We start from the raw sequence: 13909 nt of genomic DNA, 5'->3' as shown, positions 1-13909 counted from the left end.
TTTCATATTCACACAAAATATTTTTTTTACCGAATAAAATTTTCCCAGTTGTAAAATTTTATATTCAAACTGTAGTTTCTAACTGCCCTACTCTAAAATAAAATTTTCATATTCGTTCGAACATTAATTTCCAAGCTATAGCTATTTATGTGACGTATGACCACTTTACCCCATTGACCACTTTCCCCCATAACTTAATAATAATATGTTAATTCCCTAACATATTAACTATGTAAAAGTAACAGACTATTATTTTATTTCGTAACTAAAACATAATATCCAATGGGAGAGCAAATAATTGTTAAACATTTTAACTTAAGGAAATAAATAATATTAAATTTTTTAGAATCTTAAGAGTGTTAGAAAATAAACTGTGTATAAAAACTCAAATTAGAGTTTAAATTAAGAACACTGTAGAACCCTTGCTTGTCCGAAATGCTGGTTAATTTTGAATAGTTGACTCAAATCCCTCAGCAGTCTACATGAAGACACGCTTGTGAATTAAATTTAAGTCATGAATCAGTGTGCACAATATGGAAAAACAGTTTGCCATGTCATCGGTACAAAATGTGTATTGTTCAGCAGCTTAAGGCAAGAGATTATGAGCAATGAGAAGACCATTTCAACTATTCAAACTCAAGTGCTGCTTGAAGATAATGAAAATGCAATAATCATCATGATTGTTGAGGCTCAAGGCTCATTTCACTATTTGTCTGACATTATCATCCATTCTTAATATGCACTTCAAATGGCATGTAATCCCATAGTTTTATATAAAAAATTGACTGTTTCTTTAAAAAAAAAAACACGAGTAATGTTCATTTAAAAATTGTCCGGTTCCTTCGGTTACCCTCTATATATGTTGTGGAAAATCTTTAAATGAATAAATACTGTTATTAAGTATTTCTCTCAAGTTGATTAAATTAATCTAACTTTTATCATCATTTTGAAACATATGACTGCATTTGAAATACGTATTTAGTACTATTTTAAAACTGCAAGGACAATTTGTTACCTATAATAGCTAATCTGTTACAATAGAATTGGCCAGTTGTGTATCAGTATTTATTTGTTGTTTTCTTTTCATAGCTCTTCAATTTAGCATTTATTTGTATTCCCTGTGTACATTGATCTATTTTTTCCTTGTGCAATATACAGGCTTCTGCGTTAAAAAAATGTCACTGCACTATGTATATTGCTGTCTTTTAAAGTATTGCTGTTTTCCCTTGTTTGATTGTTATTTTGTACTTTCTTAATAGGTTGTAATGAATCTTACCTTTGAACAAGCAGCACGGGGAATAAATAAAGACATCAATATTTCCATATCTGACACATGTCCTAGTTGCCAAGGCAATAGATGCCAACCAGGAACGAAGCCACAAAAATGCTCATATTGCAATGGCACTGGAATGGTTTGTATATTTTAGAAACACTTATGTTGAAACAAGCAGAGCTGTAAAGTTTGATGTTTTTTGAGAGAGAGTGGCAAATGAAAAAAGATCAGCCAAAAATACGCTGATATATGAGATTACAGAATGATCAAAACTTCCTCAACTTAAAAAAAATACAGTAACCCTCATTAAATGTTGAATTAGTAATCATACCACTATTGGTGCTCTGTTGAATTAAATTGTATTAAACACAACGATCACCATTTGACAGCCAATAATGGTGAAGGTTGCATTTAGTTCTGGAAGCTCCAAATTATGATGGCTTGATGCATCCATCTCAATAGCAGCATCTAGCAGGGCTTAACATCGTTAACCAAAAAGCTGATCGGTGTTATCACTCTCATCTGCAGCAGTTATTTTCAAACTTTTATTTTTGTCTCTACATGCTTTTGCTTCTAGTTGTCTCAGATATTTTGAAAATATTTGACCATCAACTGTTGTAGTGATTTATCCATATGGCAGTTATTGTAGTATAATAATATATCACTATTAAGGGTGCCCAATGTTTAAACTGCAATAAGATCATGCAAATGTATAAGCAGATTTTGGCCAGTCTAATTTTTACTTGCATCACAAGGAACAATTATGCTGTACATTTTAAGCTAGTCTTAGGATAATTTTTTTTAACAATAAATGTATTGAAAAAACAAACACTATAAATTTTGGCTACATCATTGGATCCCCCATGTATGTCCAAAAATGGAGTATTTCAATACTGCATATTTGTTTGAAAAGGTTTTTTTTTTTTAGCAATCACGATTGCTTATTGTTCTCATTTGACCATCTGTGATGTTCCGTGCCTTTTTCAACCGCCACGTGCAGGCGCGGCTCCGTCCTCCGGTAGCCGCTCCTGGTCGGAGGCGTCCATGTCCTAGACACACACACGCTCATACACATACGCGCTCATACACATACGCACTCACACATGCCAACTTGCATACACACAGGTCTACGCACACACAAAAGCTTACACATACACAACTAATACACACGTCTCCGTTCAACAGGGGGATAGACTTGGAGGGACAAGAGCCGTGTCTAGAAACAAGTGAGTAGAGTAGTAACCAATGAGTAGGGTCCTGTCGCAACTCGTGATTGCGAAAAACATATTTTGAATTCAAAATTTAAGAATTCAAATTATTTTTATTTATTTATTTATTTATTTATTTTTTTTTGTTCTTCTGATGAAAATTTGAATTTATACTCATGCACTTTCTAATTTTAATTCCTTTGATTTTTACTGAAATCCTAAGTTACTAAAATTTTTACTTTAGCTGAAAGTAAATTGAAGTAAATATTAGCTGGAAGTTATAGGAATTTTGTTTTGTTTGGGGATTTTTGCAGAAACTTAATTTTATATTAGAATTAGTATTTTCTGTATAGTTTATTCCCATTCAACTATAATTCAGCTTTTTTTACACAGGAGTCTATAACAACGGGTCCTTTTATTATGAAATCAACTTGTCGAAGATGTCATGGTACCAAAGTGCTAATAAAAGACCCATGCACTGTTTGTGATGGGAAAGGTTCAACTGTGCAAAGAAAAAAAGTTACTGTACCTGTTCCTGCTGGTTAGTGTTATTATTTTTTAAAAAAAACTGCTTATTTTTTAAATAGGCATTTTATTATGTACTTATATCTCTAGCAATCAGATATCTAGTTTCTGATTTTCTAAAATGAGTTTCAAAATATTTTTACGAAATTACAATGATTTATTTTAAGCTTATTAAAAGGTTTTCTTGAACTTGCTTCAAATTACACCATACACATTTTATAAACATATTAAAAGTTAGGAAATATCTCTGTTTTATATTTGTGTTCCCTTGCTAAAATATCAGTATTAAATTTTTATTTTATACATTGCTGGCAGAGGAAAAAAAAGTTGTTTTATCCTAGGTTAAAGGAAGTTAAGATGACAAATCGGGTTGAATGACGAATTTAGCATTTCTGTAATTCTTGTATTTTTATTAACATCTGTCAAAGTACTTTTTGATACTGATGTGTTGTGCAAAATGACTGCAAGTGATGTAGATATGAATTGTTTTGCAAGCTGTTGCCAGCAAGATGGATTTTTCTTAATTGTGACTAATTTTTGGGCTTTACAACATAAGGAATTACTCGAGGACAGTTAGTAATTTTCCCCATAAATTAGTTATTTGCAAAATGCAAGTTGTAATTCAAAAACCCTATGTACCGCAAAATGAGGTAAGTTGACAAATAGCTGGGGGAGGGGGGGGGGGTGAGATGGCAAGTGGATTGCTTGTTTATCATCTTATCTTATCGGACACATTTTTGAGTACCTGTTCTATTAAAGTAAAATTCTGTACCTAAAAATTTATACAATAAGATTTTCTAACTTGGTATAGCATTACTGATGCTGTTGGAGCCAAAAAAAAAAAAAAAAAAAAGAGAAGAAAGGATGCCCAAGCTATTGATTCTCCTATTTCCCCAGAGTTCCCTCCAAACCTTACCAAGTCAGCAAAACTACCTCCCTCCCAACTCCTCAAACGTTCTCACGCAGCCATCCTGCTTTCATGAAGCTTCTTTCATAGCTTCCAACCTGCTCTTTTCTTTCTCAACTTCAGACTGCCTACAAGAAAACAACCAGGATATGAAAGAAGAATATGCCCCCTTACCACTATTCTGCATTTTGTAAGGTGGGGTACAGTATTACAAAAAAAAAAAAAAAAGAACTAGAATGTAGTGTCGTAAATAGTGCTTTAATCAGCTTTTGGCATGGATATAAACTATAACAATTTTTCTTAAAATTATATAAATGTGAACATTATTAGCAACTACTTAACTTAAATTTCACTTTAACTAAATCAGTAGATCATAACACTTATCCCCATATCTGGGATACTCTGTTACAGAGTAAGGGGCACAATGTTACAATATAAAAATGATAGAAGAAATAAAACTAAGCAAATTGTAAACATTTTTAACTAATATTAAATTTCTTGTCTAATCTTTGGGAACACATAGACATCTGCCAGACATTTGGTCTTTCTTGCTGTAACATTTATAAGTGGGAGGAACTATCTTTTAACGATCCCATTTGACCATTGCCATATCAGATTCAGTAGGAAAGTTGAAATAATTATCTACTTTTCCACTTCTACGTAAATAGCTTACGTCATATTTATTATCCTCAACGTTTGTCAATACAGCGTCACACAGTGCCCCGGAGAGGCAAACCAAGTAGAAAATTCAAGTAAGTCTTTTGAATTATGTTTACAAAAGCTACTCAACAGTAATTTGTAACTAAATCTGAGGAAAAAAGAGGAGAACCCTCATCACTTACCTAAATATAATATGCTCGGAAAGAAATTAAGAACTTTAAAATTATTTTTTCATTTGATCACACAAAAACCTTTTTTGTTTGTTGTTTTTTAAACACGGTACGAACTGCAACATAGACAACTGCTTAAAAATAGCTGCTTGTGAGTTTGACAAACTTGTGTACCAACATCCTAACAAAGAAGGACAGAGACAGATATGTGCATTGTAACAGTGTACCCCGGGTAACTATCTGCTCCATCTTAACCTACCTAATTTGTGTCGGAAGCAATGCCTTGAAAGTCTGCCGATTTCTCAACGGAGGAGGAGCCATGCAAAAGTAAACATATCCACAAAAATAAAAAATTGAGGTAATGACTTTTTTTATTTGTCAGCCTCATTCCTATACCATAGTGTAGTTGGTTTCACTTCAAAAAAATCATATCCTATTATTTTAGATCTTTGAAAATTGTCGTTCTGTGCATAAAAGAACATATCCTTGCATGTGTCCTAAGCAAACAAGAACAATTCCACTTCAGCGAATGGAAAGCTGTAGTTTTGTCTTGTGACTCCTACAATGCACACATGGATTCAAAGTTAACTACTATATCATTTTCAACAGTAGTAACCGAAAAGTAATTCCAAAGTGTGAAAAGTTTTTTATGCACCTTATTCAGTTGAATCCAACAAGGTTAAGTAATATAGCTAAAAAGTTAATTACAAATCAGAGTGTAAAGGAGAATCGTAGTGGTGATTGAACTAGTAGGAAATCTGTAGGGGAAAAACTTCTGTTCGCAAGTTCTTGAAAAAGCTAAAAGAACGAGAAATTAACAAAATTGCAAAGTGTTGAAGAGAATTCATTTGCATTTTGGTTTTAATGTTACAAAACTTTTCAAGTTATGCAACAACTCTGTTGATTTAACATTGCAAGTAAAGAAGTCAATGTTTTGTAGAATATTTTGGGAGTTTAACATAGGCTTTAAATCACCAGCTAGTGATATTTGCAGCTATTGCAACAGATTACATTTAAAATTAAAACTACCAAGCTGTGTATTATTTAATTTTTTTTTTGGGGGGGGGGGGGGGGGGGGGGGGGGTTTACTGAATAAATTGAGAAAACCAATTGTCCAGGCAAAAGAGAACATATCCCAACCTAGTTCGTGCAAAAAAACGTATATCCAAATAGTTCAAGCGAAAAAGGACACATCCAATATTTAAAGTTAAATAATTAGGATATTTCTATCAAAACATAATGTAAAATATTAACACTAGGTACAAACTGAACAATATCAACAATTTTTCCCAGGCCCGTGCCCTCCGTATGTGTATGTATGCACAGAACCGGACGATGTTCTTAGTCAAGTCTAATTTCATTAAAAAATTCATAAAAAACCATTGTTGCTATTAAATTCCCTAAAATTTACAGTTCACAATAAGTAATAGTTCCTGAATATATTACAGCAAGATTTTCTGGATATTATAAAAATAATTGAGACTTTTAAAGAAAAATTGTTCAGCAATGAAATAAAGTTTTTAATGTTTGTAAAAGGTATAAATTTGCATTAAAGTATAGAAAATAACAATCAAATGTTAAATGTGAAAGATGGAAATATATAATATAAAGGTGAGAAATATATATATCACACTAATTACTGTTTTATATTTTTGAAGCTTTGATGTCCGCTTGCTCTTATCTTACATTTCCGTTCCTCGTGTATATCAGTCCAGTCTTTGTTCATTAATTTAGACATCTCACCTCGCGTAAAAATTGCATTCTTTTATCCATGGTGATTAAAAATGAACTGATCCAAACCATACAAAATGCAATCTAGCAAATTCAAGACCAAAATTTTTACTTCCACCCTCAACCAATAAACATTCCTCCTTTCCATTCCCTAAAATATAAACAAAAACTCCTCAAGCAAAAGCCATAAATCGCAGCTCTCTACATGACTAATCCAGCTGTAAGACGCCAACACGTGTACTTTTGTTTTTAGGCAGCTATATTAAAAAAGAAAGAAAAAACATGGAACCAAAGGCATATATTAAAGGCCTACACTCTGTAGAATGATATTGGAAAATTTAACAGGCTTCAAACCGCCATGTGGTGTTATTTAAAAAGCTTCATAGCACAAAAAGGCCAATCACAAATGTGATAACACAGGCTTTGGGGGGGGGGGGACTGGTGTTCGCATATTCTTGATCACGGTCCCAAAGAGGTTAAGAATTATTCCTTGAAAACCATCCAGCTGAGCTTTTTTTGAGTCAGTGTTCAACTATTTGTCAGGGACAACATACTCTGAACATGTTGTATCCGTTGTTATATTGCATGGATGTTTTTTTTTTTTTTAGGAGAGGAAAATATACTGGTACACTGACCTCTCACTTATACGCGACCAAAGGGGACAACGAAATTTTCGCACACAAGTGAGATTCGCACATAAGTGAAAACCCCCAAAAATAAGCTTAAATGTAGTAAGTTATCAACAGTTATAATAATACTAATAGTACACTACTGATACTAATGAATAAATACGCACATAATTTCCATTTATGCATTGTAATTTAATAAAAATGTAAAATTTGAAGTTGTACGTTTCGTCATTTTTTATACACTGCACAGTATATAAGAGAATTCCAGAAAACCTAAAAATTGTCATGTGATCAGTGTCATAGCCTGTGAGGATACTAAAGATCCTCGATAGGCTATGTCAATGCTTTCCGCTTGACCACGACTTTTAGGGGCGTCAACCTTTTCGTATGTACTCGTCCTCTCCTCTCGATGTCAATCACAAGACTAACTGCACCCTGAATTGCACACTTGTGCGAAAAAAAATGCGTTCTTGGAAGCATTTTGAACATTGGAATAAAGGTATGTAAAAGCATTCCAAGAGACATCAAGAAGGGTACAAATCTTCCGATAAGCAAAGCGTGGATAGGCCATTTAACTAAAACTTGAACATTTTTTATTGTGCGTAAGTGAAAAGTGCATTTTAGGTTTCGCGTATAAATAAACAAGAGTTAACATTGTTTTCCTATATCGCTGGCCGGGCCTGTGAGAAAAACGCGTATAACAGAGGTCGCGTGTAAGCGAGAGATCACTGTACTCCCAATTTATCTGTTTGTACTAATTTTTAAAGTGTATTTTTCTCTCTCAATGTGTACTTTTAGCTGCTCGCCATCTTACCCACCTGCCTTCGTCATCTTACCTCATAGGTGGGATAAAATGATGAAAAACGCTCTTTGTTTTTGATGACATATTTTTCAGATTTCAAAGGGAGACAATCAGATTTTCAATTTTGTTAAATTTAGCTTATGAATTTAAAGAAGTCATGGGTATAAGTTTCAAAATTATAATTCACATCCTAAAGCGAAGAAACATTTTTGTTGCAAAATAATTGTCATCTTACCCCACTTTCCCTTCCTTATTTTAGCTGCTGAATTTCATTGGGCATCATTGCTGATATAATGCAAAATTGTTGAATCATTTTTACATTTAAAGTAGCTGCAATCAATTTTTTTTTTAATGTCTTGTTTTGAATGAAAACATATTTAACTACAATGAGAGAGAAAAAAACAAAACACCTGTTGAGTTCTATTTACACGCTATATTTTGTGAATTTTCATTCTTCTGTGTGTTTTCCGCATTTTTGTGGTGTTTTATATTTGCTTTTGAAACATATTTTAAGAGTGAAATTTTCTTTTCAAAATTTTGTTTCTTTAGGTGTTGAAGATAATCAAACCGTAAGAATGCAAATAACAAAGAAAAAAGAACTTTTCATTACATTTAAGGTAAGTTCAAATGGTATTTAAAGCAATTTAATTGCCTTGTCATATTTTATGTACCAGACAAAGCTTTTTTTTTAAATGTTCTAATGCATGATATGCAGATTAATCTAATACATGCATTACATAGCAAAAAGTGACATAACACTTTCAGTGTTATAGCTTTTTTCAAATTCATGGTGCTATGTATGAGAAGTTGTCTGTGTCTTGAGGTATTTTAATTGCATTACTAAGTAGGGTATGTAAGGCATAAAACTAGTCAGAAAAAGTCAGTAAAAATCCGTATTTTAAAATTTGCTCAGTATTAGTCAGTATATACAGAATTAAGTCAGTAAAGTCGTTTTTTTTTACCAAGTGATTTTAAGAAAATTATTTGGTATTAAATTTACTGTTAAATTTTTTTCATTTTCTTGTGAACATGAAAAATGCCAAAAAAAGAAAAAGCAATAAATTCCTATTTAGCAACCCAATTTCGCCAACCTGGTTCACATGATCTGCTTCACATGATAAAACTTGTTTGTTATTCTTTTATTGGATTGAATGATCTGATTTTATGGCAAACCTAGCCCTCCCCCCCACCAAAAAAAAAATTCTTTGTAACATTTCCTATTTTTGTACAATGTATAAGGTAGGATGAAGATAATATAAGAGCAATAAGGTATGCATGACAGCTACATTTCTGTGCAAATTCGAGATGATTAAAAACCAAAAATATAGGCTCCAGCATAAAATACAATTCAGAATAAAAATCTGAATGGGAATACTTTGATTTCATCTCTATAAATTAAACTGTGAATATGTGTGTATGTATGTTCCCTATACAATTCCACAGTTTACGTTGGATCTTAACCAAATTTGGCAGGGAAGTACTGTTTGAATTTCAATTTTAGGACCCAAAAATGGCGTTAAATGGCACTTTCTACCTGAAATAATTATCCAATTTTCTTGATTTAAGTCCGATTCGAAAGTCTCCAAAAATTACCCCTGAAACTGATTTACTTCCTTTGAATTAAAAAAAAACCAAAGCTGTAAAATCACCAGGAAAAAAATAAAAGCATTTTTAAGCCTAATGGAACACCAATATCATATCGGAAATTTATAGTTTGCCAATGACTTCAGTTGAAATTAACCTTAATAAAACCATTGAGAAAATAGAAAGATGTGTTGCTTTTTTTTCTCTCAACTGTGAAGAAATTTTCTTCTTGCTTTTGCTTTGAGGTAAAATTTTACCCTTTTGATTATGTTTTTCCTTTTTTTTTATACTGCCAGCAGAAGATGATCAAGGATTTTAGTTGCATTAATGGAGGGCTACTTTTAATTTATTTGGGACTTTTAGATTTGTCATTAACGAAATTTAAGGATCATTATTTTGATGAGAAATTTTACAGTATTTTTTTTCTTATTATTTAAGTCTAATTGTTGAACATGTGTCACTTGACATAACTTTTATTTTCAAGGTAGACCGTGCAAAGTCGGTCTGCGCAGCTAGTATGTATAATAATAAACAGTATGTGAAGCACAAGTTTGAATTAGTTTATTAGAATAAATGTCATGTGCTGATTTTATTTCAAAAAGCAAAAAGTATTGTGTCCCAAAATTTTAAGACACTTTTTAATTTATAAATTATACTTAAAGTTAAGAAACACAGTTACAAATGTTAATATGAAATTGTGATTCTGTTACCCTTAGTTAATGCAATTTTCCATCAAAAGTATCAAGTTTCGCATTACCATATGGGGGAGTTCATACCATGCTTGCTCTATCGCTCATTTCAGTTCCTTGGTGGAAAAACACTGGCTCCCATTTTCATATGCTTTCTTGCTAGATTTCTGCACCCTTCCAATTGTATTAAAGTCTGGACTAAGCGACAGCCAGTCTATGACATTGATATCATTCATGTTGAACTACATATTTGTCATGTTAGATGCATGAGCAGGCACTGTTTGCTGCTGAAATACACAGAGTGGTCCTCCTAGCAAATCTTGCATTCAAATAAAATGGCCGTCTTATATTTGCTAATAGTCGTGAGAGTTCATTTTCTTGCTACTATTGCCAAAAATGCTTGTCCATTCAATCCAAAGTCATTACTGATCCTCCATTTTACTGTCAGCTAGAAAAACGTTTTGGTTTGCTTAAATCATGCCATTAAAGTTTATATTTATTGGGTTCGTCCAAGTTCCACTTTTTCTCAGTACTAAATATTGTTGACAGTCATTTGTCACTCTAAAACATTTTTTTTGACCAGTTGAAACATAGAATTTTGTTGTTGTTTTGGATTTAATCAACTAACATTTTTAGCAATTTGTAGCAAGAGAATGAGGCAATCTATTAGCATGCATTAGAGGAACATTTTATTCCAATACAGAATTTGCTGGAAGGACCAAACATTTCAGCGAGACAAAGTGTCGACTCATGTGTCTTAACTCAACAAATATGTAGTTCAACATAAATAATATCAATGTCATGGACTGGCCATCGCTTAATCCAAACTTAAATCCAATGTGAAACGTGTGGCAACATCTAGCACCAAAATTCAGGGTGTCTACTCTCATGGAAAACCTTGAAATGTCAGGGAAAAGTCAGGAAAAATTACTTTTCTATGCAGAAAACCTGGAAGTTTTTAAAAAATTATAACCAGTTTCAAAAGATTTGTTTTTCTTTTTTGCAGTTTAGTAAAATAAATTTGGTCAGAAATTCGTGCAACTTCAAATTACTAAAAGAAAATATGTCTTTCCTTAAACAAGTTCTTCAACCCCATCCTTTGTTTTCTAGTTTTGCGCATTCTATTTCTATCTTTCATTCTGTTTCCCTTGGAGGTTGAAAAGTTTACCCCCCCTAACAATGGTAGTTAGGTTGCTTCTGCAAATACCTATGGAAAAACTGTTTAGTTTTCCACTACCAGTTATAGATAAGCTATTCATAGTAACTAAGATAAGGAGGTAAACTAGTTTACAGATTATTGTTCAATTTCAGTATTACTTAGGTGTTTGTGTAGTTCTTTATCTCTGTAGAGATGTGTTTGTTAATTTACCTATGTTTAAATGCTTTGAAACAATTCCTCTTGAACCAGAGCCAAGCAAACTAATAATGTCAAAAAAAAAAAAATGCTGAAATTTTGTTTGATTTGGGGGATAGAGAGCTTAGCTGTTTCACAAAGGGCTTTAGACATTTTGCCACACTTAAAAATCTTTGCCTCAAAAGGCAGAGGTTGCAAATATTGAACCAAATACAAATACCTATGACACAGTAAAATCAATGTTGAAGTGCAGTTGAAATTTTAGAAGCAAAGTTGGGTTTCGTTTTTTTGCTTGCATCAGAATTGCAAGGTTTTTAAATAAGATTCCAGGCTGGCCGCTTTCCTGTGTGAAGAGATGTATTTGATTTGATGTCTAACACTTTAATGAAGTAATTTCTTAAAAGTTCCTCTAAAAAAAGGAAACTTTTTTAAAAGTTTCCTAACAAAAACTTAAAAGTTTCTCAAAAAAATAAAGCTTGTTTTTGGGAGGGATGGATGGATGGACGTAATAGTTCGAAATATAAACGTAATATGCATAAAATGTCACATAAGCACAGCCAACTATTCCAGAAATAGCAAAAGTAGCTAAAGTAACCTTTGAAAAGCACCTGGAAAAATTTTGTTCGGGGTATGGAAAACCTGGAAAAGTCAGAGAAGTTGAAATTTTTTTTTTGAGTAGACACCCTAAAAATTATATGAAGCTGGAGGCCAATATTTTTCGACACCCGAACTTAAAGGAGCGATAAAGCAAGCATAATACGATTCATTGTAAACTTTCCCCAGAGATACTACCCTTGATACTTACGAGGGAAAACCATGCCTTTCAAGAACTAGGGGTAATAGAAATACAATTTCATCTTAACATTTGTAACTGTGTTTCTCAACATTAAATATTATTTATAAATTAAAAAATGTTTCCAATTATGGGACTCCCTATTTTCTAGTTTTTTTTCAAAGCCAACACATTCTAAAACTGAAATTTTTAAAAAAAAAATAACCTTCTAAAATTTATATTTAAGACAATGGGGGGGGGGGGGGGGGGCAAGTTTGCTGATCATTTTTGAAAATTTTACAAATTTTACTTGGGTTCACTATCAGCCCTGGCATAAACTACATCAGTGTCAAATTTCAATTCTAGGGTTTACCATTTTCCCAGGACACATGCCACAAACAAACACACAAAGATTTTTTCAGTGCATTATATTGTTTCTTTTGTATTTTGTCAAGTTTCCTGTATGCTTGGGAAAATTTAGCAGAACAATCTGTTATTAGGTAAACAAAATAAATTAACATTTTGAATGGGAGTGTTTATATCTTAGTGAATGAGTATGCGATGCTTGTTAAAATGAGTGGAATTATTTTTTGTAGATGGTAAACTATTTTGTGAAATTTTCGTGGTATTTCAAGCTAAATTGTGTGATCCCGGATGATCAAAAACAACCAAACAACCTTTTTTTAAAAAAATTTCTGGTTGTCCACTAAGTTAATTAGTATTGTAAATGCTCCGGTATAAGTCAAGAAATTTAGGACAAAAATGAGGTTGAAAGTTGGGGAGTTGTTTTACGTGCGTGGCAAAGCTCTTAAAAATTTTTTCTTAACTACTCTTGAAAAAAACATTCAAAAACATGAACATTTTCCCAATTTTAGTCCTACTCTTTTAAACAAAATCGAAATAAGTAAATACTCACTCATTCCGATATAATTTTACATGGTCTGATTGTGAAATAAAATGCGGTAGACAATTGACTACTTGAAAGGTGCCAGAAATGTAGGATTCCCGAATTTTCCGGATAGTTGATGGAAAGGGAATTTGAAGAACAAATTAACAAAAACCGTAATCATGAACACAAAACCCTTTACTAAAATCATGATTGTTGAAATAAAACCTCTTTGCACAAAAGTATGAAAATCAGGAGTTTTTTATCATATGCATGTGTTAATTACATAACATTTTCATTCCCTTTAAAACGTTTTTTCTTAAATTTTTTGGGAAAACCTTGATGAATTTTTCCAGAAAGTACTGGGCTTGACTTAAATGTGGGTTTTTGATCTTTTCCCAATTTTTCGCCTTAAAGTAGGGAGTTTTATGCAATAAAGAAAATTAACTCAAGATCACCCATTGTATGATAAAAATTTATAAACAGTGGCTTCACACAAGGGTAGGGTCCAGGGGGTCCGGACCCCTTCCATGGCCCTTGAGTTCTTTTAATTGACAATAATCCTATGCATGTACAGTGAACCCTCTCTATCTGAATGATCCCTAATGTGAACGCCCCGATATTCTGAACACATTTTGATGATCCCGGCGAAACTCCATAGACTTAGCATAGGCTGACCTCTCTGTACTCTGAACACTTTATAATATGAACACTCCTGA

The 13909-nt window shown here is 32.6% G+C and overlaps 1 protein-coding gene across 1 annotated transcript in view; it reads left to right on the top strand.

The window, feature by feature from the left end:
* The window catches only part of LOC129231286 (protein tumorous imaginal discs, mitochondrial-like), a 44659-nt gene that overhangs the window by 14679 nt on the left and 16071 nt on the right, over positions 1-13909 (top strand). Inside the window, exons 5-7 of the mRNA XM_054865574.1 lie at positions 1260-1412; positions 2875-3022; positions 8455-8522. Coding sequence (XP_054721549.1) covers positions 1260-1412; positions 2875-3022; positions 8455-8522 — 369 coding nt within the window. The remainder of the gene's footprint in view (positions 1-1259; positions 1413-2874; positions 3023-8454; positions 8523-13909) is intronic.

The sequence above is a fragment of the Uloborus diversus genome, chromosome 10 (genome assembly GCF_026930045.1).
Source record: "Uloborus diversus isolate 005 chromosome 10, Udiv.v.3.1, whole genome shotgun sequence".
NCBI classification, from domain to species: domain Eukaryota; kingdom Metazoa; phylum Arthropoda; class Arachnida; order Araneae; family Uloboridae; genus Uloborus; species Uloborus diversus.
Note: the sequence above shows the minus strand (reverse complement) of the source record. Positions and strands in the feature narration are given on the sequence as shown.